Genomic DNA, 27,567 nt, shown 5'->3' on the forward strand with positions numbered 1-27,567 from the left:
CAAGGGAGCCCTGAGATATTTCTGAACCTCCCAGAATCCAGGGGCCATTGGGACCCTGCAGAACCTCCTGCATTCAAGTGGTCCTTGTGAAACTGCAGGCTCTCCTGGAACCCAAGGATTCCTGGAACACTGCAGAGCTCACGGAACCAAGGGGCCACTGTCCCACTGCAGCTCCTTCTGAAGCACAAGGGACCCTGGGACAGTGGGAAATCTCCAAGAATCCAAAGGGCATTTTGGGACTGCAGGGCCTCATGGAACTAAAGGAACCTTTGGAGACTGTGGAAGCTCATGGAATCCAGGGGCCATTGTGACATGTGGGGCCTCCTGGAAGCAAAGGAACCCTGATAATTTCTGTGGGAACAAGTTAAGGCAGCAGCAGCTGCATTCAGTTAATCAGGATCCAAAAGGAGTGCTTTGGCCTTGACTGGTGTTTTCCATCCAGAGAGGGCTGTTTGCCAAAGTGGAAACCACTTGGAACGCTCTGCATGGCAGCCTGTGTTTTTCTCTGGTGGCTGAACACAGCCAGCACATGAGGGGAGGGGAATGTGTGGGATCAGGGCACTGCTTTGGGACCATGCTGGGAATTCCAGTGGACTAAAAGACAAAGCCCAGGCACTGTTTCCAAAGGAACCCCAATGAAAGGGGGATGCTGGAAAGATGGGTGGACAAGTCCTGAAATGGAACTCTGTGTGTGCAGCCTCATTTTCTCCTTCAGTGCCCACAGAGGGGGTAAAAAGTGGCGGTTGGGACCCCTAAACTGTTGGGGGGGGGGGAAATGGGGATTGAGGGAAAAATGGGAAAGTGGGAGTTACAGGGAGAAGGGTGGAAAAGGGGGATAGTCTGGTGGGTTCAACAGTCCCATTGAGGTCTTTGGACACAGGGGTGCATGGAAAGTGTGGTGGCCCCCCTGAGCTCCCAACTTCCTGGGGGGTGCTGGGGGTGCTGTATCCAATCTCACTTGCATTATGCCAACAGTTGCAATTTAGAGGAATTACAGAGGTGTGACTGAAACACTTTTGTCACCCAGATTTTAATAATGGCAAAACAGATCTATTGATAGAAATGAGTTAGTTATAGTTACAAATGATCAGACAAAAGATCTTCATCAGAATTATTTACTGCACAGTACAAACACTAAGACTACCAGGAGTACAGGATAAGGTAGGACAGTGCTCTACACTAAAGCAATTGTTGAAGCAATTCTACTCAAGCTGCCACAAAAGCAATAATTCTTAATTAGAGATGGATGGAACTCCCCCAGACCAACGCTCGGGAGGAGATCTCTGCTCTCAACCTCCAGGACTGACCCTGGGGGGGGTCCCCAGCCAAGGCAGGAATCTCCACACACACCCCCAAAAGGGTTCTGTTGGAAGAAGCTGCCCCTGTGAAAGGGGACTGGCCCTTTGTGGTCAAAAGGGATGGAGTGACAGTCACTGGACTCCAGGGGTTGCCTCACCATCAGGGGCTTCATTCGGGGTGGAAGCAGCGGCCGAAGCTCTTCCCACAGTCGGGGCACTGGTAGGGCTTCCCTTACTGGTGGGTCCGTTGGTGTTTGGTCAAGGCAGAGCTCCAGGTGCAGCTCTTCCCACACTCCCCACACTTGTAGGGCCTCTCTCCAGTGTGGATGCGCCGGTGGGAGACGAGGGTGGAGTTGTGCTTGAAGCCCTTCCCGCAGTCGGTGCAGCGGAAGGGCCTCTCATCCGTGTGCGTCCGATGGTGCACGAGGAGACTGAAGCTGGTCTGAAACCCCTTCCCACATTCCAAGCACTTGTAAGGTCGTTCCCCAGTGTGGATGAGCTGGTGTTTGCGGAGTATGGAGCTGTAACTGAAGCCCTTCCCACATTCCCCACATGTGTAAGGCCATTTTCCAGTGTGGATGTGCTGGTGTTGGATCAGGTCAGAACTGACCCTGAAACTCTTCCCACATTCCTGACATGGGTATGGCCGTTCCCCAGTGTGGATGTGCTGGTGTTGGATCAGGTGGGAGCTGTCCCTGAAACTCTTCCCACATTCCTGACATGGGTATGGCTGTTCCCCAGTGTGGATGCGCTGGTGTCGGGTGAGAGTGGAGCTGTCCCTGAAACTCTTCCCACATTCCCCACATGTGTAGGGACGTTCCCCACTGTGGATGCGCTGGTGTCGGATCAGGTGGGAGCTGTCATTGAAGCTCTGCCCACATTCCCCACAAGTGTATGGACGTTCCCCAGTGTGGATGCGCTGATGGCAGAGGAGGTCGGTGCTCTTCCTGAAGCCCTTCCCACATTCCAAGCACCTGAAGGGTTTCTCCCTGCTGGAAGGCTGCTCAGGGACCACCAGCTCAGAGCTCCCCCTCAAGCTCCGGCCGCCTTCCCGGCACAGGCTGGCTCTTTCCTCCTCAGAGCACCCTGGGATGGCTTTGGAGCCCCTCCTGCGGGGGGATCTCCGGCCCTTTTCCTCCCCGCTGCCTTCCTGCGCCGGGGAGCCCTTCAAAACGGCCTCTCCCACCAGGGTCTCACGGGGGGATTTGTCCTCCGGGCTCTCCGTCCTCACCTCGGGGCCTGGGGCAGGAAGCAAGAAGGACAGGCAGGGGATTTGCCTCCGGCCCACAGGGAAGGCCAAGGACATCCCCCCAACTCCGGCCCCGGCAGGACGGCGGCGCCAGCGGGGTTGTCCTGCAGCCGGGGCCATGCTCGGCTGACAGAGCCAGCACAACACCCGCCCAAAGGGACACTGACTTCCTCCTCACCTGCCTGGGGGGACCAAGGCATCTTCCTCTTCCTCGCAGCCTCCTCCTCCATCCGCCCAAGCTTTGGGAAGGACAAATCCTGATGGGGGGAAAACAAGGGCTGAGCGCGTTGGCTTGGGGGTTCCTCCTGCCCAAGTCCATCTCTAGAACTCACCGGGCATCCTGTGACCATAAAAACCTCCAAAACACCAAGATTCAGCCCAGAAAAAAAAACAAACCACCAAGATTCAGGCCTCGTGCCCAGCACCTCTTTCCTGACCCACACAAGACCTTCCCGGCCCCCCCAGGGCTCCCCTGCTGCTGCCTCTGCTCCTGGCCCTGCCTTTGCTGCTCCCTTGGCTGGGGCAGCGGCTGCAGGGGGGGATGGCAGCAGCTTCAGCTCCACGGCACTTCCTGGGGGGAGCTCAGCCCGGGGGGGACAGGCAGGGACCTGATGGGGATGGACAGGGGCCCAGCAGGGACAGCCAGGGCCTGCAGGGGAAGGCACAGGGACAACCTGGACCCCCACACTGCCAGGGCTGTCTCTGCTCCTCCTTGCAGGCTCCGTGGCCAGGCACAGTTTGTTTTCCTGGGTGCCCACCATCTCAGCACTTGGAGACGCTCAAATCAGCGCCCGCAGCTCTGCAGCAAAGCCCCAGCTCACCTGGCACACAGGGGATGGACACAGCACCTGCTCGGGGATGGGCAGTCACAGCTTTGTCTTCTTCCCCACCACAGGGCTCTCCTTCCTCAGCAGCACCTCTGCCTTGCACTTATTCTCAGCCTCACCTCAGGGACAGCTCTGGGCTCACCTCCGCGCCACTTCTCAGCCTCACCTCAGGGCCTGGGCTCAAGGACAGGAACCTGCAGGGAGGGGACATCAGGTGCAAGCTCAGGGCTGCCTGCTTGCACTGGCCTCTGGGCTTCTTTCTCCTTCTACAACCAGCCCACAACTCAGCCTGCTTTTCTAACACCACACATTTACAGACTAACCTTGGAGATAGATATGGACAGACATCTCTATCACCCTGGGGATAGAGCCTCAAGCATGTGCTGCCATAGGAATGGCAATCACAGAATCACAGAATCAGCCACGTTGGAAAAGACCTCCGAGATCATCAAGTCCAACCCTGGATCCAACCCCGCCGTGCTTCCCAGACCATGGCACTGAGGCCACATCCACTCTCACCTTCAACACCTCCAGGGACGCTGACTCCACCCCCTCCCTGCCCACCCCATTCCAAGGCCTGATGACTCTCTCTGCAAAAAATTGCTTCCCAATATCCAACTTAAACCTCCCCTGGCACAGCTCAAGACCCAGCCCTCTTGTCCTACTGCTGCTTCCTGCCAGAACAGCCCCACCCCCACCTGGCTCCAACCTCCTGGCAGGGACTTGCAGACAGTCAGGAGGTCTCCCCTGAGCCTCCTCTTCTCCAGCCTCAACACCCCCAGCTCCCTCAGCCTCTCCTCACACCACTTGTGCTCCCCTCCCTTCCCCAGCCTCGCTGCTCTTCTCTGCACCTGCTCCAGCCCCTCCAGGGCCTTCCTCAACTCAGGGGCCCAGAGCTGGACACAGCACTCCAGGGGTGGCCTCACCAGCGCTCACTCCAGCCCAACAATCACTTCCCTGCTCCTGCTGACACACTCTTCCTCACACAGGACACCAGCCATTGGCCCTCTTGGCCACCAAGGAAAAACTGAACCAAAGCAATAAAATCATCCTGACCCTTCCAGTTTTTCCTTCACCTTTTTCTCACTTTTCCTTTTTTTAGGGTTCATTTTTCGTTGGGTGGTTCTGATTTTTTTTTCCGAGGGACTTTCTTGGCAATCGAATCGAACATCCGGGTTCTTGGGAGGCCCCCGGGCCCCGCGGCCCCCGAGACGGTTCCAAGGCCCTGCGCTCTGACCCTCGGGAACCCCCGAACCCCTCGGCTAAACCCTCCCGAGCCCTCCAGCCTTTCCACCCACAGCCGCGCTCCCCGCAGCCCCCGAGGGGATCCCCAGACCCCGCTCTCCCGCACCCCCCGCCAGCTCACACAGACAAAGGCCCCGCCGCCATCACCGATTCCCGCTCTGCGCGCGCACCGCCTTCAGAGAACACCGCCGCAGCCAATCAGCGCGCGGCCACGCCTCCGTACACCCGCCGCTGCGCCTGCGCGGGGCGCCGGGCACCACGGGAGTTGTAGTCCTTGGCTGATCACAGCGGCCCTTTGCGCCTGAGCGGTGTGGAGATAATAATTTTTTGGTTTTATTGTTTTTCTGTCTTTTTTTCCTCTCTTTTCTCTTTCTTTTTTTCCTTTCCTTTTTTCTTTCTGCTTCTTTTTTTTCCCTTTTTTCTTTCTCTTTTTCTTTTTTCTCTTTTTTCTTTTATTTTTATTATTTGTCTAATTTTTTCCTATTTTTTCTCTTTTTTTGTCTTTTTTCTCCTTTTTCTCCCTTTTTTATTTCGTATTGCCTTTTTCTCTTTTTTTTTCTTTTTCCTTTTTTTTTTACATTGTTTTCTATCAGTTGTATTTTCAAGGAAGATTTAAACACAGATCAAAACAATCTCCACCTACATATCTCACAACAGCAGATAATCTGGCATTGTTCCCGGTTCGAGAGGATTCCCAAGATCACAAACACTGAGACAGGAAGGGTGCCCACACAAAAAACAGCTTTCCCTGCTTTTTTCCACAGGTAAAGCAAGTGTGGAAGGGGCACTTGGCCCCAGGCAAGATGCTTTTACAGCCACTTTAGGCAGCCCAGAGTGGATCTGGCTGGCAAATGGGATTATGCCCATGCTTTCCAGGAGGATTTGCAGAGTACATTGAGGGGAAACAGGGCCATTTCTTCATCTCCTGAAGGGATGAGAGGAGGGGGGAGCAGGTGCTGTGGCCCCAGAGCTTCTCTCTGCTCTGGGGACACTTCTGTGTTTTCCTCTGTCCATTGAATTCCCAACAAAGAAGGAAAAAGCTACAGGAACTCCAGTCTGGAGTGCTCAGGACATGTGGAAGCAGGGGAATTTTTCTTCCCAGCTGGGACTGAGAGTGCAATTTCACACTCCTTTGGAGAGCATTGACTAAGACAGCCCACACACACCCACAGCCACTCAGACACAGCCAAACACACCCAAACACACCCAAACACAGCAGCTCATCCTGCACTTCAGCAGGATGAGCCCTGACCGAGCAGAGGGACCCAAAATGCACCCAGATCACCCCAAAACAGAACCCGGGGACCCCAAAATACACTCCGGGGATCCCAAATCTCTGGGGGACCCCAAACCCCAAAACACACCGGATGGCCCTGACTGAGCAGAGGGACCCAAAATGCACCCAGATCACCCCAAATCCCACCAGGGGGACCCCAAATCCCCAAATCCCACAAAATAGCACTGGGGGAGTGGGGACACCCAAAACATGGGTGGGGACCCCAGAATCCCACCGGGGTGGGTGTTGGGGGTAACCCCCACCCCTGGGGCCCCTCCTGGGGGGCTGTGGGGGGTCCCTGCCCCCCCAACCTTTCCCCCCCCCCCAAATCCCACAGGCAGCTGGAGCAGAATCACCTGTACACGGCCTATGCTGGCATCATGGCCAAGGTGGGACCCCCAAAAATGGGGTTGAGGGGTTTGAGGGGGGCCCTGGGCGTTGGGAGATCCCCGGGAATTCAGGCAAGGTGATATTGGGACTGGGGGGGGAGGGTCCCCAGAATCTGGAGGGGGGACCTGGAGATTGGGGAGGGGGTTCCCAGGGGTTTTGGGGGTCCCTAGAGGTGGGGCGTTCCCAGAGATAATTTGGGGAGGATCCAGAGACTGGAGGGTTCCCCAGAAGTTGGGGGGACCCAGTGATTGGGGGGGTCCCCAGAGACTGGGGGGGGGTCCCCAAGGGTGGGGCTCTCAAAGATGAGGGGACTGTGGGTGGGGGACAGGAACTTTGGGGGTCCCCAGGAATTGGGGGGTTTCCATGGTTATTTTGGGCATCCCCAGAGATTTGGGGGCCCCCCCAAAAGGCTGGTTGGGGGGGCTAATTTGGGGAACCCCCCTTTAAATTCCCCCCCCCCCAGAGCTGTCACACGGGGGAAGGGGAGGAGGAAGAGAAGGAGGAAGAGGGGAAGGAAGAGGAAGAGGCCGAGGACTCGTTCAAGGTGAGGGGGGGACCCCAAAACCTCCCTTGTGACCCCCCTGACACCCCTGTGCCCCCCCAGGAGAAGGAGATGGAGAAGCAGAAGCTGCTGAACCTCCCCCTGTGACCCCTCAACCCCCAACCCCTGACACCCCCTGACCCCTCCTGACCCCTGTGCCCCCCCAGCAGAAGGAGAAGCAGAACTTGCTGAACTTCCCCCTGTGACCCCTCTGTGACCCCTGACCCCCAACCCCTGACCCCCCCGACCCCTGTGACCCCCAGGAGAAGGAGATGGAGAAGCAGAAGCTGCTGTCCCAGCAGGCCCAGCTGCACACACGGGGGGCGGCCGAGATGGTGCTGCAGATGATCAGTGCCTGCGAGGGTGAGACCCCCGGGGAGAGACCCCTGAGAGACCTCTTGTGTGAGAGAGACCCCCAGGAGACCCCTGGGAGAGATCCCTGTGAGGGTGAGACCCCCGGGAGAGTCTCCTGACAGACCCCCGGGAGAGACCCCTGAGAGACCCCTGAGTGAGACCCCTGTGTGAGAGAGACCCCCGGGAGAGAGACCCCTGAGAGACCCCCCTGTGTGAGAGAGACCTTCAGGAGACCTCCGGGAGAGATCCCTGTGAGGGTGAGATCCCCGGGAGAGACCCCTGAGAGACCCCCGGGAGAGACCCCTGAGAGACCCCTGTGTGAGAGAGACCCCCGGGAGACCCCCAAGAGTTCCCCTGGCACGTGACCCTCGTGACACACACGTGTTGTCCCCAAGTGAGCAGTGGGGCCGTGGGGGGGCTGTGACACACACATGACACACACATGACACACGTGTGTCCCCAGGTGAGCGGGGGGGCCGTGAGGGGGCTGTGACACACACACACATGACACACAGGGATGTTCCAGGGGTAACTCAATCCGGGCTGTGGGCAGGTCCCTGCAGGAGCAGCAGCTTCCTCTGCACATTTGAGGTGATAAAGCTGCTCTAAACCTGCACTCCAACTACTCCACAGCTCTGGGCTCACCTCCACACCACTTCTCAGCCTCACCTCAGGGCCTGGGCTCAAGGACAGGAACCTGTAGGGAGGGGAGATGATGTGCAAGCTGAGGGCTGCCTGCATGCACTGGCCTCTGGACTTCTTTCTCTTTCTAGAATCATCCCAGAACCTATTCTGCTTTTCTAACATCACACTGGCCACACTCTGCCTCCTCTTCAGCTTCCTGTCCATCCCCACTCCCAGCTCCCTTTCTGCCTGCCTGCTCTCCAGACACTCTGGCCCCAGCCCGGGGGGCTGACGGGGCTTCTTGTGCCCAAAGGGCAGGACCCGGCCCTTGGCCTGCTGGAACCTCATCCCTTTGCAATCAGCCCATGGATCCAGCTGGGCCAGGTCCCTCTGCAGAGCCCTCCTGCCTTCCAGCACATCAACACACCCCCAGCTTGGGGTCACCTGCACATTTGCTGATGAAATGCCTGGTTCTGCAGCAGCTGCAGATGCTCAAGGGGCAGCAGGACCAAGTCAGGGACCTGGGGGGGTCTGGGGGGCTTTGGGGTGCAGGAGGGTCCTGAGGGACCTGAGAAGTGGCTTTGGGGATTGGGGGTACAGACCAGGACAGACCAGGACAAACCAATACAGACCAGTTCAGACCAGTCCAGACCAGTACCTCCTTACTGCTGCCCGGATCTCTCTTGGAGCTGGGCCTCGTTGTCCTGAGACACCTGAGCCCCCCCAGTGCCCTCCCAGTACAGTCGACTGTGATCCCTCTTTGGGGGAGGGGGGTTGGAAGGGATTTGAAGGGGGGGCTGGGAGAGATTTGAAGAGATCTGGGAGGGGGTAGATGGGGATTTGAGGGGGTTTGGGGGTCTTTGGGAGCATTTGAGATGTTAAAATGGGTTTTGGGGGCATTGGGGTATCAAAGGGATCTGTGTGTGGAAGCAAGTTAAGGAAAAATGGAGGTTAGGGGACATTTGGGGGGGTTAATGGGGCTTGGGGGGGGGAGGGGTGGGGCAGCTCCATGAACAGGTGAGTCCTGAGACCCCCCTGGTGTCCCCAAGACCCTCTTGGTGTCCCCAGTTCCCCCCTTGACACCCCAAGACTCCTCTGGTGTCTCCCATGTCCCCAGGACCTCCCCATGGCCCCAACTCTCCCCTTGACATCCCCAATTCCAGTGTCCCCAAACCCCACCCCACTGTCCCCAAACCCCATCCCTCATGTCCCCAACCCTCCATCTCACCCCAGAAGCCCACCCTGGACCCTCAGACCACAAAAACGCCCCCACCACACTCACAGAAAGGCCAAGGGCATCTGGGGACACATTGGGGACAGTCGGGGGGCTTTGGGTGATAACTGGGGGATACTGGGACACACTGGGGGGAACCAGAGGGCACTGGGAAGGACTGGGGGGGAACTGAGGGACACTGGGAGGGCACTGGGAGGGACTGGAGGTGAACTGGGGCACACTGGGGGTCACTAGCAGAGAACTGGGGAGTTACTGGGGGATTACCAGGACACACGAGGAGACACTGGCAGGTTACTGGGCCATACTGGGGGTTACTGGGTGCTCACTGCAGGATCAGTGGGCCATAGGGGGGCAGTGGGAGGTCACTGGGACACACTGGGTGGTTAATGAGGGATCACTGGGAGTACATTGGGATATACTGGGGCACTGGGATCCCCTTACCCGGATGTGGTACATCTCCCCCCCCGGATTTTGGGGCGCATCCCTAGGACCCCTTGGGGCTTGGAGACGCCATGAACCCTACTGTTGGGCTTTAGGGGACCCCTCAAAATCCCCTCAACACCTCTGAAATACCCCCCTAGACCCATTGAAACCTCCTCAAGATCCTCTCAAATGCCCTCAGAGACCTCATCCCTCCCCAGCATCCCCCAAACCCTCTCAGTGACCCGCAAAACCCACCTGGGACCCCTCAAGCCCATTCAGGGACCCCTCAGGGACCCTCAAAACCGTTTGGGACACCTTAAACCCCCTAGAGACCCCAAAACTGCCTAAAAAGTTCCCGCAAAGCCCCCCAGGACCCCCAAACCTCCTCAGAGACCCCCAAAGCCCACCTGGGATCCCCCCAAACCTCCTCAGAAACCAAAACCCCCCCAGAGACCCCCAAACCCCTTCAGGTACCTTCAACCTTCCCCCTGAGTCCCTTCAGGGACCCCTCAAAATCTCCTCGGGAACCCCCGAACTCCTCCGCTAAGCCTCCACGAGATCTTCAGCACTTCCACCCACAGCCGCGCTCCCCGCAGCCCCCGAGGGGATCCCCAGAGACCCGCTCTCGCCGCCCCCCCTGGCAGCACTCACAGCTCAGCGCAGCGCCCACCGCCTCCTCCTCTCTCGTTCCCACGCGGACAAAATGGCGCTCACTCTGTGGGGTATCGACCTTGGAAAACCACGCCACAGCCAATCAGCGCGCGGCCACGGCCCCTGCCCGCCCTCTTTACGCCTCCGCTTCGCGCGGTGCATGTTGGGAGTTGTAGTCTTTGCGGCGGGGAGGATCAGACTTTTTAGTTTTTCTGTTTTCTTTTATTTTCTCCCTTTTCTTTCTTTCTTTCTTTTGTTTCTTTTTTCTTTCTTCTTCCCTTTTTCTCCTCTTCTCTTTTTTCTTTTTCTTTTTTCTCCTTTCTCCTTTTTTTCTCTTTTTTCTTTGTTCTCTTTTTTCTTTGTTCTTTTTTTTCTCATTTTTGTCCTGTTTTTTTCTTTCTTTTTTCTCTTTTTTTTCTTTTTCTCTTTTTATTTTTTCCTTGTTTTTTTTTTTACATTATTTTCTATCAGTTGTACTTTCAAGGAAGATTTATACTCAGATCAAAACAATCTCCAGGTACATATCCTGCCACAACAGATAATCTACCATTGTTCCAGGTTCCTGAGAATTTCCCAGATCACAAACACTGAGACACCAAGGGTGGAAGTGAAGCCACTTTATCCTGTCCCTTGCCACAGCCTTCAATCCACACCCAGCCCTGGATTTCTGCAAAGCCGCTGGGCAGGAGCAGGAGATGGAGCTGGTGCTCGGCGGGAGGGGCAGCAACAACAAACCCGTGTCTTTGGCACAGGGGAAGGAATTTAGTGCTTGAGGGGTTACATTCCACAGGCTCCCCTGGGGATCAGCTCATGCTCGGGCAGTGAGAACAGCAAGAACATTCCTAATAAAAATGGCAGAGGGAAGGGAGCGGAGGGGGAGCAGGGGCAGGAAAAGGAAGCAGAGCGATGGAAGATGGGCTGGGGCGGTCGGGGCTGGGGGAAGGCAGGCTGGACAATGCCTTGTTTGGTCCAGCAGCTGGACCAGCTCCAGGGCAGATGTCGGGGGAGCCTCTGCCACAGGGACATGGACAAACAGACGCTACAAAAGCTCTCAGAGGGGTTGGGGGCTCTGGGCGGGGCTGCGCTCTCGCCTCAAGCCAGGATATCCCAGGGCAGTGGAACAGCAATTCCTGTCAGCTCCCAGCAAAGATTATTGGGGTTTGCACTGGGCAAATATTGACGCTCCAGCTTCTTCTTCTCTTTTTAGAACTTTGAGCTTGCAGTCGGGTAGAAGGGCTGGTGGGGGAGTGGGAAGAGACCCATGAGGGGCACATCTCATCCCTCAGTTAGATGGAGCTAAACCCCTGATCTTGCTTAGGAAGAGCTGCTGATGCTCAGTTGTCTTCTTTCCCTTCTGCTTTAGTGGGATATTACATTTCCCTGCAGTATTGGTGATAGAAGGGTATGTCAGCTGGAATGGTTTGGTTCTTACAGAAAGCATAAATGCATTTTAAGGAAGGTATTTTTACATAAGTGAGGCCTCAAAAAAAACCCCAAAACCCCAAAAGTAATATAAGTGCAGAATCAAGTGAACTTTGGGGTTTTCTTTTTAATTCTTGGGTAGAAAAGGCCATCCCAGTTAGAGACAGCAATTTATTGCATTGCTGAAATAAAACCAACCAACAAACAAACAAAGAAATCTGACTTTGTTCTCTTTCAGATTTGCTTTTGATCATAAGAATCCTTCTAGTGAAAAGGGCTAATTTACTCTTTCTAGAGGAATATTTTAAGTGTGATTATCACAATATCACAGTTGCTGAAAAGGTCTAAAATAGGACATTGACCTTGAACATTTTCCTGCGTTTAGGATGTGGTGCTTAACATTCAAGAAACAATAGAACTGCAGCTCATTTATTAAGGTATCATCTCAAAATGTTCACTCTTGCTCTGTAAAGACATGCCACAAGGACTGTAGAAAGCTTGCAGTATCCCAGGAAGTACATGTGGTATTTTATCAGTGTAAATATGGATAAGATCTTCAAGATTTCTGCTGGCAATAATCCATAACTAAAGTAAATTTTCCCTTTGGTGCTGCACGAGTTTATGATTTAATTGTTACTGACATTCCACCAGTCACATTATTAGCTTCACCAAATGAAAGGGAAATAATCCTGCATTAATTAAAGAGAGCAACTGAATTCCCTCACTCATCTTATCCTTGGCTGTCTGAGACAGTGATGCATTTAAATTTCCTTACAGAAACTTCCACAAAAAAAGAGCCTGGGGTGATAGTGAGAGATCCAGATTGAAGGGTGTGCCTGAATTATCTTTAGGGAGGAGACCTTTTTTGGTGGGTGACAGGCAATGTGCCTGTGGCTCCCTTTTTCTGTCTGGGTTTTTTCCCTTTCTTTTTGTCAGAGGCTTTGGAAAAGGTGTTTTTTCAAGAGAATAATATTCATTTATAGCAATGTGAACGGTTTCTATCCTCTACCAGTGAAGGCAGTCACCTAAATACCCAGACCCATGCCCTTGAAAATAAAACAAGGAGAAAACATGGAGTATTTGTTTGAGACCAGATAAACTGAAGGTAGTTCAGTAACATGGAAAGGCAATTGCTGTTATTTCACAGAGACATTTCTTTGTCTGCTGGAACTGAGGGGAGCAGCAAAAGCTAAAAGCCTTGCTCTGTGTCTTTGTGAACACACTGTGGGTAAGTTCAAAGGAGCATTCAGAGATTGTGTTGTGTGAGCCTTTTTCCCTCAGATCAAAACAAGGAGTAATTAATGCTAAATCCAGCAGATGGCTTTCAAGTAATAATTTGGTCCAGTTTGTCCAACTGTGTACAAACAGGTGAGGAAAATCTGGAACTTCAGAAGGGTTAGTTTTTTACCTCATTAGCAGGATATCCAGGGGTGCACCAAGTGCCTTCCAGTGAGAAGCACAAGAGATGAGGTGACAGTGACAATATTGTTCTAATGTTAATCTCACTGGAGCACAGAGTGAGATCACTTCTGAATTATGATTCTTTAATTAGTGATTGTGAATAAGTAGAAAATCACATATTCTCCTTTGTGACATTGCATGTCTCCTATGACATCAAATCCTCCCTTGTGACATCACAGCTCTCCTATGACATCACAGTTCCCCTGTGACATCACATCCTCCTCTGTGACATCACAGTTCCCTGTAACATCACATCTCCCTCTGTGACATCACGTCTCCTATGACATCATATCCTCCTCTGTGACATCACAGCTCTCCTATGACATCACAGCTCTCCTGTGACATCCCATCATCCTCTGTTACATCACATCCTCCTCTGTGACATCGCATGTCTCCTATGACATCACAGCCTCGTCTGTGACATCACATCCTCATCTGTGACATCACAGCTCTCCTGTGATATCACATCTCCCTTGTTACCTCACAGCTCCCATGTGACATCACGTTCTCCCATGACATCACATCTTCTTTGACATCACATCTCCTATGACATCAGTCCTTCCTGTGACATCACATCCTCCCTGTGACATCACAGCCCCCCTGTGACATCACATCATCCCTATGACATCATCCCTGGTGACTGCCTGGGGATCTTTCCAGTCGTAGATGTTATCACAAAAAAGAAACTCTCTCTTTTATACAGGCAGGAAAACTGGAATCCTGATGCCTTCAAATCTTCAGCAAAAACCACAATTCCAACTACGAGCACTGCTCTTCTGTCGCCACTGAGCCGGTTGTAGGTGGCTGTGATTTAATGAAGCAGCAACAATGGACCCAAACCCATGGTGTCCTTCAGATGCACTGTGTCCTGAGCAGACTGTGTCCTGCTTGTCCTGTCCTGCTGCCTGCAGGACAACTTCCCCCTCGGCACACCCCCAGCCCCAGCCTTGTTTGGGAAGTTGAGCTCTGGCTGAGGCTTTCCCCAGGAGAAGCCTCATTGGTCTCTCCTCAGGGCAGTCCCCCCAGCACCCAGCCAGGACAGGGCACAGAATGAGTGGCCACAGCTCTGCCTCCCCAGGGGTGTCCAGGCATCCCACGAGGTGTCTGCTCTTGCTGCATCACCACCTCCCCTCACCAGAATGGATCTGGAAGGCTTTCCAAGCAGAGGGACCAGATGGAAACCTCTGGACCCCACAGAGAAAACATCCCCAGGGTCTTGTTAGAGCACAAACCTGCAAACAGGGATGACAGGTCAGAGAATCACAGAATCATCAAGGTTGGAAGAGACCTTCCAGATCTTCTAGTCCAACTGTCAACCCAGCACCACCAGAATCACCCCCAAACCCCATCCCAAAGTGCTACATCCAGATGCCACCTGAACACATCCAGAGACTGCACCACCTCCCTGGGCTACTCCTTCCAATGCCTGAGCACTCTCTCAGTGGAAAAAGGGTTTTGGAATATCTGATATGAACCTTGCCCAAAGCAATTTAAGGCCATTTCCTCTCTTCCTGTCACTAAAGGCTTTGCAGAATAGACCGACCCCCACCCCACTAAAACCTCCTTTCAGGTCATTGCAGAGAGCAATGAGGTCCCCCCTGAGCCTCCCCTTCTCCACACTCAACAAGCCCAGTTCCCTCAGCCGTCCCTCAGCAGACATGTTTTCCAGAGCCTTCCCCAGCTCCGGTCCCTTCTCTGGACACGCTCCAGCCCCTCAAGGGCCTTTTGGCACTGAGGGGCCACAACTGGACACAGCACTCCAGGTGGGGCCTCCCCAGTGCCCAGCACAGAGGGGCAATCAGTTCTCTGCTCCTGCTGGCCACACTCTTCTCCACAAAGGCCACCATGCCCTTGGCCTTCTTGCCCCCCTGGGCACACTCTGCCTCATATCCAGCCCCTGTCAAGCAGCACCCCCAAGTCCCTTCCTGCTGAGCAGCTCTCCAGCCCCTCTGCCCCCAGCCTGGAGCGTTCCAGGGGGTTGTTGGGAGCCAAGGGCAGGCCCTGACACTTGGCCTTATTGATCCAGCCTGTCCAGATCCCTCTGCAGAGCCTTCCTGCCCTCCAGCACATCCACACTCACACTCAGTCTCCCAAACAGGACAAACTCTGACCACCAGCAGTCCAGGGTGTCAGTTCTGCTGCCCCCTCCTTCCTCCACCCAGAATGGGAAACTCCATCATTTTGGGGTCTCTGTGCCCATCAGCTCCGACCACCACATCCCCCACCAGTCACAGAATCATGGAATGGTTTGGGTTGGAAGGGACCTTAAAGAGCATCTCAGTCCAACCCCCTGCCATGGGCAGGGACACCTTCCACTAGGACTCAGAGCTCAGAGCCCCATCCAGCCTGGCCGTGAACACTTCCAGGGATGGGGCAGCCAGAACTTCTCTGAGCAACCTGTGCCAGGATCTCACTACCATCACAGTCCAGAAATTCTTCCTAATGTCCCATCTAACCCTTCCCTCTCTCAGTGTGAAGCCATTCCCCTTGTCCTGTCACTCCAGGCCCTTGTCCAAAGTCTCTCTCCATCTTTCTTGTTGGTTCCCTTCAGGCACTGTAAGGCCACAATTAGGTCACCCCAAAGCCTTCTTTTCTCCAGCCTCAACAATCCCAATTCTCTCAGCCTTTCCTCACAGCAGAGCTGCTCCATCCCTCTGATCCTCTTGCTGCTCCCCTCTGCACTCGCTCCAACAGGTCCATGTCCCTGATGTGCTGGAGCCCAGAGCTGGAGGCAGCTCTGCAGGGGTGACAACATTACAGCCCTGTGTGTTCCAGCAAGGACACTGTGGAACCTCCTGGAGTAAAGGGGCCATTGTGACATTGTAGGGCCTTCTGGAGCCAAAGGAACCCTGGGACACTGTGGAATCTCATGGAACCAAGGGAGCATTGTGACAATGTGAAAACTCATGGAATTAAGAGACCATTGTGATACTGCAAGGCCTCATGGAATCAAAGTAACCCTGGGAGACTGTGGAAACTCATGGAATCAAGGGGCCATTGTGCCATGAAGGGCCTTATGGAACTAAGGGAGCCCTGAGACATTTCAGGACCTCATAGAATCAAAGGGCCATTGTGACACTGAGGAACCTCGGGGACTCAAAAGCCACTATGACACTGCAGGGCCTCATGGAAGACAAAGGAATCCTTGTGACATTGTGGAACCTCATGGAATCAAGGGGCCATTGTGACACTGTGGAACCTCATGGAACCAAGGGGCCACTGTGATATGTGGGGCCTCCTAGAACCGAAGGAGTCTTGAGACATTTTGCAAACTCATGGAATCAAGGGTCCATTATCACACCGCAGAGCCTTACGAAGCCAAATGGACCCTGCGACTCTGTAGAACCTCATGGAATCTAGTGGCCATTCCCATCCTGTAAAACCTCATGGATACTGTCAGGTTCCCATTATTAAGAGACACCTCTGCCCAAATTCAGCTGCAAAGGAGACCATGTGCCAAAGTCAGCAGTCCAGCTTTGATTTAACAGTAAATAGGAGGGAGAGACAGAGAAAGAAATAAAAAGAGAGAGAAGAAGGGGGTGGTGGGAAGCCAGTGAGAGAGAGACAGAGATGAAGTAAATGTATCACACCATGGAGATCCCTGAGGCTCCCACCAGTCCTTCTTCACCCTGCTCTGCTCGGTGGAGGGTCCCCAAGTTGTGCTTCTGGGCTATCACTTTTATACAGCCCAAGCCCCGGGTATTCAGGGGGGTAGATGCTGTTCCCACAGCTTGGGCTGGCACGTGGACAAGGACTTGCTTCCTTTCCCACAGCTTGCCACGGTGGGAGTTTTGCCTGCTGTGCTTCCAGTCTGCAGGTGGGAATCTTTGTCTGGATGGGTTCCCCAGACCTGCCTTACCAGCCCTGGCTTCCTGTTGGGGCTGTCTGCTCTTTCCCACACTCTGCACAGTGCAATTCTGTCCTGGGGGCTACTTCCAAAGCTTCACCTCCCTTTAGGCCTTGGAATTAAAGGCCTTCCTGTTTACCACCAGTGCTTATGTGTTGTGGTGCCTTATGGGATTTTCCTGCTTTGACAGTGTTTTGAGACAGTTCACTGTGCCCTTCAAGTCCTTCCATGTGCACACACACACACCACTCTCACTAGTGTCTGGTCCTCCAAAGAACACCAGACCTGATGATTTGTAGCTCCCACTCCAGTGGTTGGCACTTGGACCTCCCTCCGTACCCAGAGCTCAGAGCTCCCTTGTGACAGAAAGTTTAAAGAGATTGTGCCTCATTCTGCCAAGACAACCCTTGGAAAAACATGTCCCTCTGTGTTTCCTGGGATAAGAGCACTCTATAGTCATCTTCCAAAACCTTGGAGAGGTCCCAGAGATCTCCCAGGAAGGGATTTGGGTCCTCAAGCACATGACCCGTATATAGAGGCTGAGGACTCAGGGGTCAGGGGTGCGAAGATTGAGGACAGTAGAGGAGTAGCCTGAGAGGTCTGGAAGGGGAGTGTCAGAGCTGGTGGAGCTTTTCTTCCTGTCAGAAAACAGCCTAAGAAAGAACTAGTGCCACCAAGGGCAGCTGGGGTGGCCTAGGCTGGTGACAAGAAGTCAGAAATTTCCCTCTGAGGTCAGTGTTGTGGTGCAATATGTCACAAAGAAGGAGTCTGGATGAGCCCAAGGCTTTGTGTGTGCAGGAAGAGCCAGGGAGGACGCAGAGATGTCAGTGCAGGAAGGTGCCAGCCAGGTGGGGCAGCCGGGGGGATGACGACAGCCTGCAGGGAAAGGGGCAGGGCATGGACACCGTAGGACAGCCTGGGCTGGAGAGGAGACAGGGAGGGGGAGAAGCTGAAAGGCCCTGACACAGCCACCTTCTGCAGGCCTTTGGCCATGGCTGCTGTCTGTGCCCCTGATGCCAGGAGGAGGGGAGTGCCCCTTGCAGCCCTGGGGCCTCATGGCCTCCTTGTCCCTGCTCAGCAGCCTGGCAGGTGCCACCCCATGGTCCTGCCCTTGGCATTGCACATCCCACATCCCAGTGCCCCAGGAAGAGCCCTGAGGAACGAGGCAGGGACAGGGTCTGCCTTCCCAGGGGCTGGGGGTCAGGGCTTGGTCTGTTGGATTAAGGAAACAAGTCAAGGTTTATTCAGCATCAGAGCCACCTTTCCCTTGCTTGTCCATCCTTGTCACCACTGTCTGCACTTTTCTGCTCTAACTGGAATATGGGGACACGGTCTCAGTTGTGTCCCTCAGTGAGACTCATTAGTACTACAAGAAACTTTAGTGTTTCAATCTCATTTTGACTTCTTGAGAAGTTGTTTGAACTTCCTCTCAGGGACTGAGTCTCATGTAAACAATGAGAAACCCCCTGAGGGTCATGAAATGCCTGGGGCTGTTGCTGTGCTGCTGAGCTGGGCCGGGCTCCTGGCACACAGGGAGCTCCTGGCAAGCAAGAAGAGCTTCAAAGAGACAGCTCTGCTGGTGAGCAGCTCCTCTGCACAGCCCAGAAGGACTGAGGGCACTGCCTGCAGCACCCAGGGCACAGGAGAGACGGCAGAGAGATGAGAGGCAGCCTGGACTGGGACGTGACTGAGCTCTCACCATGTGAGAAACCTTCACAGCATTTGAATTAAGAATTCTCTGGCTGCAGGAAAGTTCAACTTGCCTTCCTGGAGGCATCTCCTAAAGCTACCACATCCCACAGCTTCCAGGATCTTTCAGCAGGACTCTCCCAGTTGCTGCAGTGCAGGGGAAGTGGCCATATGGCAGAGCAGGGCAGGAGCTGCAGGCAGCAAGGGCAGAGAGGAGAAGGGAGCAGGAGGTTCAAGAGATCCTGGGGTGGGAGGACAGGGCAGAGCTGCTCAGGGCAGGAACCTTGCCAGTCCTTTGCCACGCTCAGGCTGTGGCTGCAGAGCAGTGCAGGTGAGTTCCTGCAAGTGCCTCTCCCAGCTGCCAAATGGCAGCAGTGGCAGGAGCTGTCAGGATGGCTCTGCTGGATTTGCTGGGGTGCAGCAGGAGAAGCTGCTGCAGAGCAGGACTTGCTGCTGCCCCCTCAGAGGCCCAGGGCCAGAAGGTTCCCTGTGGCAGGGCTGGCTGTGGGGTGGGAAGGTGGGGGTGCAGCCAGGGGTGCCCAGGGCTGTGGGGCAGAGCAGGGTCCTGCCCCCAGGGCTCTGTGTGCTGGGGCAGGGACTCTGCTGCCTGCCAGGGGCAGCTCTCAGCCCGGCCAAGGAGCTGCCACGGCCCTGCAGGGAGAAGGGGTGGGTGGAAGGAGTGACCCCTCAGGGCAGGGCAGGGCTGGGCAGGGCCCTTCAGCTGCAGGCTCAGGGCTCCTCACAGCTTCAGCTCCACCTCCTCCATTTCCAGGGGCCCTTCTCAGGAAGCACATCCCCCCAGAACACCTCCCCCTTCCCAGCCACCGCAGGCTGTCTGGGATCTGCTCTGCAGCCCCTGCCCAGGCAGAGCTGCCCCTGGCACTGGGCTGGGGATGGCTCTGGCAGCACTGGCAGGGAGCTGAGCTGGGCACAGGCAGGGGCTGCTGGCAGGAACAGCTCCTCACCCAGAGACAGGCAGGCAGGGAGAGGCAGCTGCTGCCACAAGGGCTGGGCAGGGGGATGTGGGCCCCTCCCTGCTGTCCCTGTGGCACAGACCCCTTCCCTGAGCAGCTCCTGCCTGGGCTCCTTTCCCAGCCTAAGCAGAGCCTGTGCCCTCAGGCCCACGGGGGCTGGGCTGGGCATTGCCCTGCAGCAGCCAGAGCCCAGGCAAGGACAGGGCCCTGATTTCCAGCTGTCTCTCTGTGTCCCTCCTCCCTTGGCAGCAGCACTGTGGCATTTCACTGCCATCCCCTGCTGCCTGGGCTCTCCTTGTTCTCACCAGTGGCTTTTCTGAGCCAGTGTGGGGTTTGGGGGGGCAGATTCCTGTCCAGACACAAACCCTTTGGGTGCTGCTGTGGGGATGTGTCTGGGGGAGCCCTCCAGGCACCTTCAGGGTCTTCAGCTGTTTGCCTGGGTGTCCTGCAGGGCTGCAGGTGCCCTCCAGAAGGGCACAGCTCTGCCATAGGATCTCTGTGCTGCACAGGATCCCCATGGAGAAAACTCCTCAGTGCTAAATCCATGGAAATGCTCTGGGCAGCCGTACTTGGGAGCTGCAATGATCCCTGTGTGTGGCAGTCTGGGAGTATAGAGATGAGATCCTAATCAGGCATCCTGAGGAAAGGCAAGGATTCTGTCAATCTGATCTTTGAACCAGGATTCCTCTGCTCCCAGAAGTGCCTAGTTTCTTTTTGCAGGGAATTCCTAAGGGCCATCCCCCTTCAGCTCCAAGCTGCCAACCAGGGGCAGTTGTGAACAGGAAAGATGGCCAGCTCTTGTCTCTGCACCAAGAGACCATCCCTTTGCCTCTCAGGACTCACAAGATTTCCCTTGGAGCACATCAGAAATGTCAGAAATTTCAACCATCCAAACTCACTCCTGGCAAGAGGAACTGGAACAAAATCAAGTCCCCCAAATCCTCTCTCTGTGTTCTGTGCTTGGGCAAACTGTGACCAGCAGTTCTGGAAACACTTTGATGCATCACAAGTGCATTTAATTGGAGGTCACCCTGTGCTCCAAGTTGCCTCTCACTGCACAGCAAGAAGGATTCCTCGGGAGCCCATTCCAGGGTCCCTGCTCTCAGTGCCCCCTTCAGCCAGCAAAACCCAGAGCTCAGGGAGAGGGATGCAGAGAGATCTTCCTGAAAAGAGGCCCTGAGTGTTGAATTGCTATGAGACATGCAAGATATTTTGCTAATTGAGTCTGGCCTAATTCAGTTCTGCCTTTTTTCCCCTCAACAGAAAACAATAACTGGAGACATCAAATGCCCAACAGCAGCTCCATGCCCCAGTTCCTCCTCCTGGCATTCGCAGACAGGAGGGAGCTGCAGCTCCTGCACTTCTGGCTCTTCCTGGCCATCTCCCTGGCTGCCCTCCTGGCCAACGGCCTCATCCTCAGCGCCGTAGCCTGGACCACCACCTGCACACCCCCATGGGCTTCTTCCTGCTCAACCTCTCCCTCACAGACCTGGGCTGCATCTGCACCACTGTCCCCAAAGCCATGCACAATTCCCTCTGGGACACCACAACCATCTCCTACATGGGATGTGCTGCACAGCTCTTTTTCTTTGTCTTCTTCATCTCAGCAGAGTATTTCCTCCTCACCATCATGTGCTACGACCGCTACGTTGCCATCTGCAAACCCCTGCACTACGGGACCCTCCTGGGCAGCAGAGCTTGTGCCCACATGGCAGCAGCTGCCTGGGCCACTGGGTTTCTCAATGCTCTGCTGCACACAGCCAATACATTTTCCCTGCCCCTGTGCCAGGGCAATGCCCTGGGCCAGTTCTTCTGTGAAATCCCACACATCCTCAAGCTCTCCTGCTCACACTCAGGTTACCGCAGGGAAATTGGACTTATGTTTTTTACTATCTCTTTAGGACTTGGCTGTTTTGTTTTCATTGTTTTCTCCTATGTGCAGATCTTCAGGGCTGTGCTGAGGATCCCCTCTCAGCAGGGACGGCACAAAGCCTTTTCCACCTGCCTCCCTCACCTGGCCGTGGTCTCCCTGTTTGTCAGCACTGCCACGTTTGCCCACCTGAAGCCCCCCTCCATCTCCTCCCCATCTACGGACCTGGTGGTGTCAGTTCTGTACATGGTGGTGCCTCCAGCACTGAACCCCTTCATCTACAGCCTCAGGAACCAGGAGCTCAAGGATGCCATAAGGAAAATGATGACTGGATGTTTTTTTAAGAAGCAATAAACTGCCTCTTTTCTTCTGCAGAACACTCATTGTGTAACACATTTGGGGCCCAGCCTGCCTTCTAAAGCTTTTGATAGTGTTTGGGGTGGAGGGCTTCCCTGTCTTTTCCCTCTATTCCTGTCATTAGCACTGAAATTTTGTTCTTCATCCCATATAATTGACTCTCTACTTCTTTTTTTTCACCCACAAAATATACAAATCAGAAATCATGCTTTGTGTGCATTTAAAACAAAATAAAAGTTTGTGCAGCAAGGTATTTGTCAAACATCCTCCCTGTTTTAGTTTGTACATGAGGAATCACAATCTCTGAGTGTAAGAAATGACATAAATTCTTTTTTCCAGATTCTTCCTCCAAGACCCCCCCTGAAGCTGGAGGGCATTTCCATGTTTGCAGATGTGGAGGGGAAAAGAGTCCCAGCACTGCCAGGGAGCACCAGCACTGGGTCTGTTCAGATCTACTCTCTTTGCACTCCCACCCTCTCCTTTCCTGTCCGTGCCCAAGGCCTGAGTGCTCTGGCAGCTCAGTCACTGTCCTGCTGTGGGTCAGGCCTGTGAGCACAGGCAGGGACAGGCCCTGGGCACTGCTGGGACAGGGCTGGGCTCCACAACAGCAGTTCCAGCAGCAAAGGGGTTCCCCTCCAGGCACTTCCTCAAGGCTGAGGTCTTTTCCCAACACTGGTATGGAGAAGAAGTCCCTGGATTCCTTTTGTTCCATGAGGTTCCCCAGTGTCACAATGACCTCTTGATTCCATGAAATTCCACTGTGGTCCAGGGTTTCTTTGTTTCCAAGAGGCCCTGCAGTGCCACAATGGCCTCCTGATTCCATGGGTTTCTGCAGTGTCACAGTGGCCCCTTTATTTCAGGAGATTGCCCACTGTCCCTGGGTTCCTTTGGCTCCATGGGGCCCTGGAGTGTCCCAGTTGCCTCTTGATTCCATGGGTTTCCCCAGAGTCACAATGGCCCCATAATTCCATGAGGTTCTGCAGTTCCACAGTGGCTCCTTGATTCCATGAGGTTGCACAGCATCATCACACAGCTGAGCCCATCCTGATGAAAGTTCTGAGGAGGTTAGGGGGAACTGGGACAAAAGGGAGAAGATAATTAGGGAAGGAAATAGAGGCTTGGCCAACAGAGGGGAAATATTTGGATGAGGTAAAAACCAGGTTCAGGGAATGCTGAGGGTGCTGAAACACTAACTGTGCAAACACTTCTGATTGACCTTTGTGCACTTTGGAACCTCAAGCCCCAACACCACCCAAAAGTGCTGCTCCTCCCGTGGAAAGGAATCCACTGCTCTAATTCCAAGCCAGAAAAAGCCCAAACCCAGAACTCCAGACTCTTATTTGTCCTCTAATGTCCACCCCATTCCCAATCTTGTATTACCAGTATGAAAAGCCAAGCTTTAATCCTGACCCAGACCAAAAAGCTCTTCCCCTAATCATGAACCAGACACTGCCAGCAGAACAACAAACCTCCCAAAGTTCTGCCTAATCCCCACCCTGAGCTCTAAACCCCAAACCCTGACCATTCAGCACCCCCACAGCCCTTGGGAGCAGGGCAAGGACCTGGAGGGCCCAGAGCAGGCCCAGGGGGTTGGCAGAGGAATGGGAGGTGACCTGGATCTGCTCAGCTCTGCAGTGACCCCCAGGAGAAGGGCCTGGGCTCAGGGAGGGATGTCCTGTGGCACAGGGGCTCAGGATCCAAGTTCAGAAGGCCAAGTGCACATGGCAAGAGCCAGAGCTGGTGCAGAGACATCAGGGAGGGTCTAGAAATGCTGGTGGGAGGGGGTGGGAAAGCAGGAGGGGTGTGTGCAGCCTGCAAGGCCAGAGCAGCAGCAGGGCCAGGGCAGGACAGCCTGCAGGAGAGATGGCCAAGGGCTCTGGCAGGGCTGCAAGGCCCAAAGGCACCCAGGCCTTTGTCCCCTTGCCTCTGGCAGCTGCCTCTGCCACTCAGGCCACCACAAGCAACTTTCCTGGCAGGTTCTGCCCTTGGGTTCTGCCTCGCCCCTCCCTCAGGAGCCTGGCAGGGGTTGCCCAGTTTTGGGCCTTGGTTGTTCCTCCCCCTCCCATCCCAGTGCCCCCCAAACAGCCCTGAGCCAGCCGGGAGGGACAGGATCTGCTGGGCCAGGGCCTGGGGCTCAGCCCTTGGCCTTTGTGCTCCACAAAACCAAGGCAGGCTTTGCTCAGCATTGCAGGGGCCTGCCCAGAGCCTTTGTCTGCCTGCACTCCTGGCCTCCAAGGAGCTGCTCCAAGGAGTCCCTGGGGAGGCTTTGGCAGTGCCTGCCCTCAGTGGGGCCCAGTAATGCTTCAAGGCACTTGGACTTTGGCTTCTGACCTCTTCAGCAGCTGCTTCAATCTTCTCTCAGTACCTCAGGATCATGGGCTGGGCTGCAAACACACCGTGGGGCTCATTAAATTCCAGATATCCCTCAGGATCTCTTTGTCTTCCTTTAATTGTCTTCAAGGCAATTTCAAAACAGGTCTTTGAAGTTTGTAAATTTTTTTGTTTTAATTCAATTATGGATACTTTTCTGTTCAGAGGAGAGGTGATAGAGGTGTTCTCCAAGTGATCTTGATGCTGAGTGTGCCCTTTATGAGATCCAGACTGACCCTGTATGATCAGCCTTGCTCCTCACCCCCCAACCTCACCAGTTCTGACATGGCCCATCTTGGACTGACAGCTGATGCAACTCCGAACACACTGTGGGGCCCATAAAAACACTGAAAAACAAATTATTTTCATGCCTTTATTTGTCTTCAAGTCTTCAAGACTTCTAGAGCTAATTGGAGTTGTTTTGTAGTTTAGCTAAGGAGGATGACTTTAAAGTGAAAGTCATGAAAAATATATATTTTTTGATGAAAGGGAATGATTTACACAGAGCCTTGGGATGCAAGAGGGTCAGGGCACAAACGAATTGGATCCAAAGATAAAGGGACAAAAGACATTACTAGCACTTAACATTGACCAATGGAACAGTTTTCAAGTGATTCAATAGCATGTGCTACAATTTTAACAGTGATTGAATTATAGATTCCCAATAACAACATTCCCACCACAGTCAATTCACACCCACACCCAGGCAGAGATGTGTGGACACATCAATAGCTGGCTGTGGAAAGGTCCCTCTCCCAGATTCTCCTTGTTGTCAGGGAAACACTGCCACAAATCCCTCTGTGTTTCCCACCAGACCAGGGTCACAGCTGGAGGAGTGTTTGTGGAGGGGGATCAGAATTGTCCTGGGCACCAGCGAGGGTCTTTGGAGTGTTGCAAACTGGAGGGTTCCCAAGCTGGGAGAGGCTGCCAGAGGTGTCCCACTGAGAGGGAGGTGCTGGGGAGCTGCCAGGGCCTCCCTCAGCCCCGCTGGTTGTGGGCTCCCAAGGGGACTGGCTTTAGTTATCTGCTGAATTTCCCTCCTGGTGTCAGGAATGACTGGAATTTCCAAAATATCTGGGAATTATGTCCAAACCGTTCCATTTGGGCTACAATTCAGGCAGGGAATATTCCAAGGCTTTCATGGGATGACTGATTATCCTGTGTTCCCCTGCTGTTCCACTCCGGATTGTTCCCACCTGTATCATCCAGGAGCACCTGATCCAGTTCAGGGACATTTTACCACACCCCTGCTACAGTACAGGGACACTTCACCACACCCCTGCTCCCGTTCAAGGACAGTTCATTGCTCAGCTGGTTTGGTCAAGGCTTGTCAGGAGCTCCTGAGATCATCGACCAGGCCTGAGGACAATGGGGGGAGGATGCACCGCCACAGAGGCTTCTAAGAAAAGTAGGGACAAACTTTTTTTAGGGACATCTCTGAGCACTCTCCAAGGTGTTTGCAGATGAAAACATTGTGCTCATAGTCTAAGATTGTCACAGTGATTCATTTTACCAAGGCCTGTAGTTGCAGAATATGGGGCAATGGATTTAAACTGAAATAGGGGAGCTTCATATTGGATAAAATGAAGAAATATTTACCAGTGGGTCTGTCAAGAATTGCAACAGGTTCCCAGAGAAGAGGATGTCCCATCCCTGGATTTGTCCAAGGTAAGGAACTTTGAGCAGCCTGAATTAGTGAAGATGTCACTATCCATGTGCAGGAGTTTGGACCACATGAGCTTTTATGTCCCTTCCAAGCCAAACCATTCTGTCATTCTTTGAGTCTAATATCCCAAAGTCCTTCTCCAAAAAATTTCTATAGCTAGGACATGAATTACCATGTTTTTGAAGAAGCCATTCTAAGCCCAAATAGTAAAAAATTAATTCTGAGGAAGTTCCAAGGTGTCTGTATGAAACTTTAAGCAAGTGGGTCAATGGCAGAAGCTCTCAGGGTGACCTTGCAGCTGAGGATGGGGGATTCAGCCTCAGGCTCTGAGACTCATGATGGGCAGCCAGAAAGGATCTCTGGAGACTGGGCAAGACTTGTCCTGGGATGTCTAGGAAAGAACCAAAGCAAGGGGAGGATCCCAGTTGTTTCTGGAGGAACAAGTATGAGAAACCAGAGAGCAAAGAGGCTGAAAAAGCTGGTCATGTTAAACAGAAGGCTGGTCAAGACACATCCCTGGCTGTGCCCTGCAAGTGATCCCCACAGCCTGTCCCATTTTCTTAATAACTCCATTGCCAAGAAGTTTCTGTGGGGAGGGACCTCTCTGCTCCTGGCACAGATCGTGGCCCAAGTTCCAGCCCCTGCAGCGGGAGCCCCAAATAGTCAGGTCTTGTGTTCTCTGGGGGGCCACACTCTGCCCACACTGGGGTGTGTGTGTGTTGGAAGCACAAAAGAGTGAAACAAATGCAAAGTTAAACACCCAATGTAGGCTGACTTTGTCCCTAAGTGGGGGATGAGAATTGGACCCAACATGTGCAGGGACAGATGGAGGGGTTTGTCCCCCTGGCCCTGCCCAGAAGGGACACCTTTCAGGAAGGGTTGTGGCCTTGGCTGTGCTGAGGGTTGCCCCGGGCAATGCAGCTTGGGATTGCAGTGGCACTGTCAGGGCTCTGCAGAGCTCCTGGCAGTTCCTGCATTTGTCCCCAGCAATGCCAGAGAACTGCAGGGGTTGCAGTCAATCACTTGTGCTCTTTGGGACTGTAGTGGTTTGAACCTTGTTTTCCCCAGAAGCTAACAGAAGTGGTAGACCCCAAGGGGTGGAAACCCCTGGAAGTTTTGAAGTTCTGCCCAATGGGCGCTCCTGCAGAAATGTAAACATACCACAACCAGACCGGAAAAGAAGAGTTGTAGTTTTGGTTGTTGTTGGAGAGGTGGCCATGTTGTAGAGCCACGAGGAAGGGGCTCTGAGCCCCTTGGGGCCTCTGGCCCCCTCCCAGCCCCTGGCTGGGGGCTGCAGGGACCTGGAACAGCATAAAGCTGGGCTAGGTGCCTGTAGTTATGCCGGGAGATGTTTTCTCCATGGGCACAGAGCAGCAGCCGGGACTGACCAGAGAAACAGTGGCAGAGAGCCAGAGATAAGAACCTGAACTGAAGAAGCAGCAGAAGCAACATGCAGCACTGCAGAGGAGACTCCTGGAAGGAGAGTCGAGGAAAGGAGAGCCAGCAGCTGAGAGCTACAGAGTTCTTGGGGGTAAGACTGATACCAGATCCCCAAAACTCCTTTGAGACCTCCTGGAAAATTAAATCCAAATGAAGATTCCTGCCAGACAAAAGGTGCCACCACAGAAAACTTGTCCTGCCCAAGAAGTGCCCAGACTGCCCCAGCAACTACACCTGAAGCCAAAGCTTCCATACTTTTTTTCCTGGTGGAAAGAGCTGCTTTTCACTTTTTTCTGCCCTACTCTGCAATGGCCGGTCCCACCTCCTGGAAAATTAAATCCAAATGAAGATTCCTGCCA

At 54.0% G+C, this 27,567-nt stretch overlaps 1 protein-coding gene across 1 annotated transcript; it reads left to right on the forward strand.

Annotated features, from left to right (window-relative positions):
* Window positions 1-21,135: 21,135 nt before the first annotated feature.
* Window positions 21,136-21,696, forward strand: LOC113988650 (olfactory receptor 14J1-like; the record flags this gene model as incomplete). Its single annotated transcript, XM_027722460.2, has 1 exon — window positions 21,136-21,696. A coding segment is annotated over exon 1 (561 nt), but the record flags the coding sequence as incomplete, so codon positions are not given.
* Between the last annotated feature and the right edge of the window lie 5,871 nt (window positions 21,697-27,567).

This window comes from Pipra filicauda, unplaced genomic scaffold (genome assembly GCF_003945595.2).
Source record: "Pipra filicauda isolate LSUMZ 115617 unplaced genomic scaffold, ASM394559v2 scaffold814_size75496_pilon, whole genome shotgun sequence".
Classification (NCBI taxonomy): Eukaryota; Metazoa; Chordata; class Aves; order Passeriformes; family Pipridae; genus Pipra; species Pipra filicauda.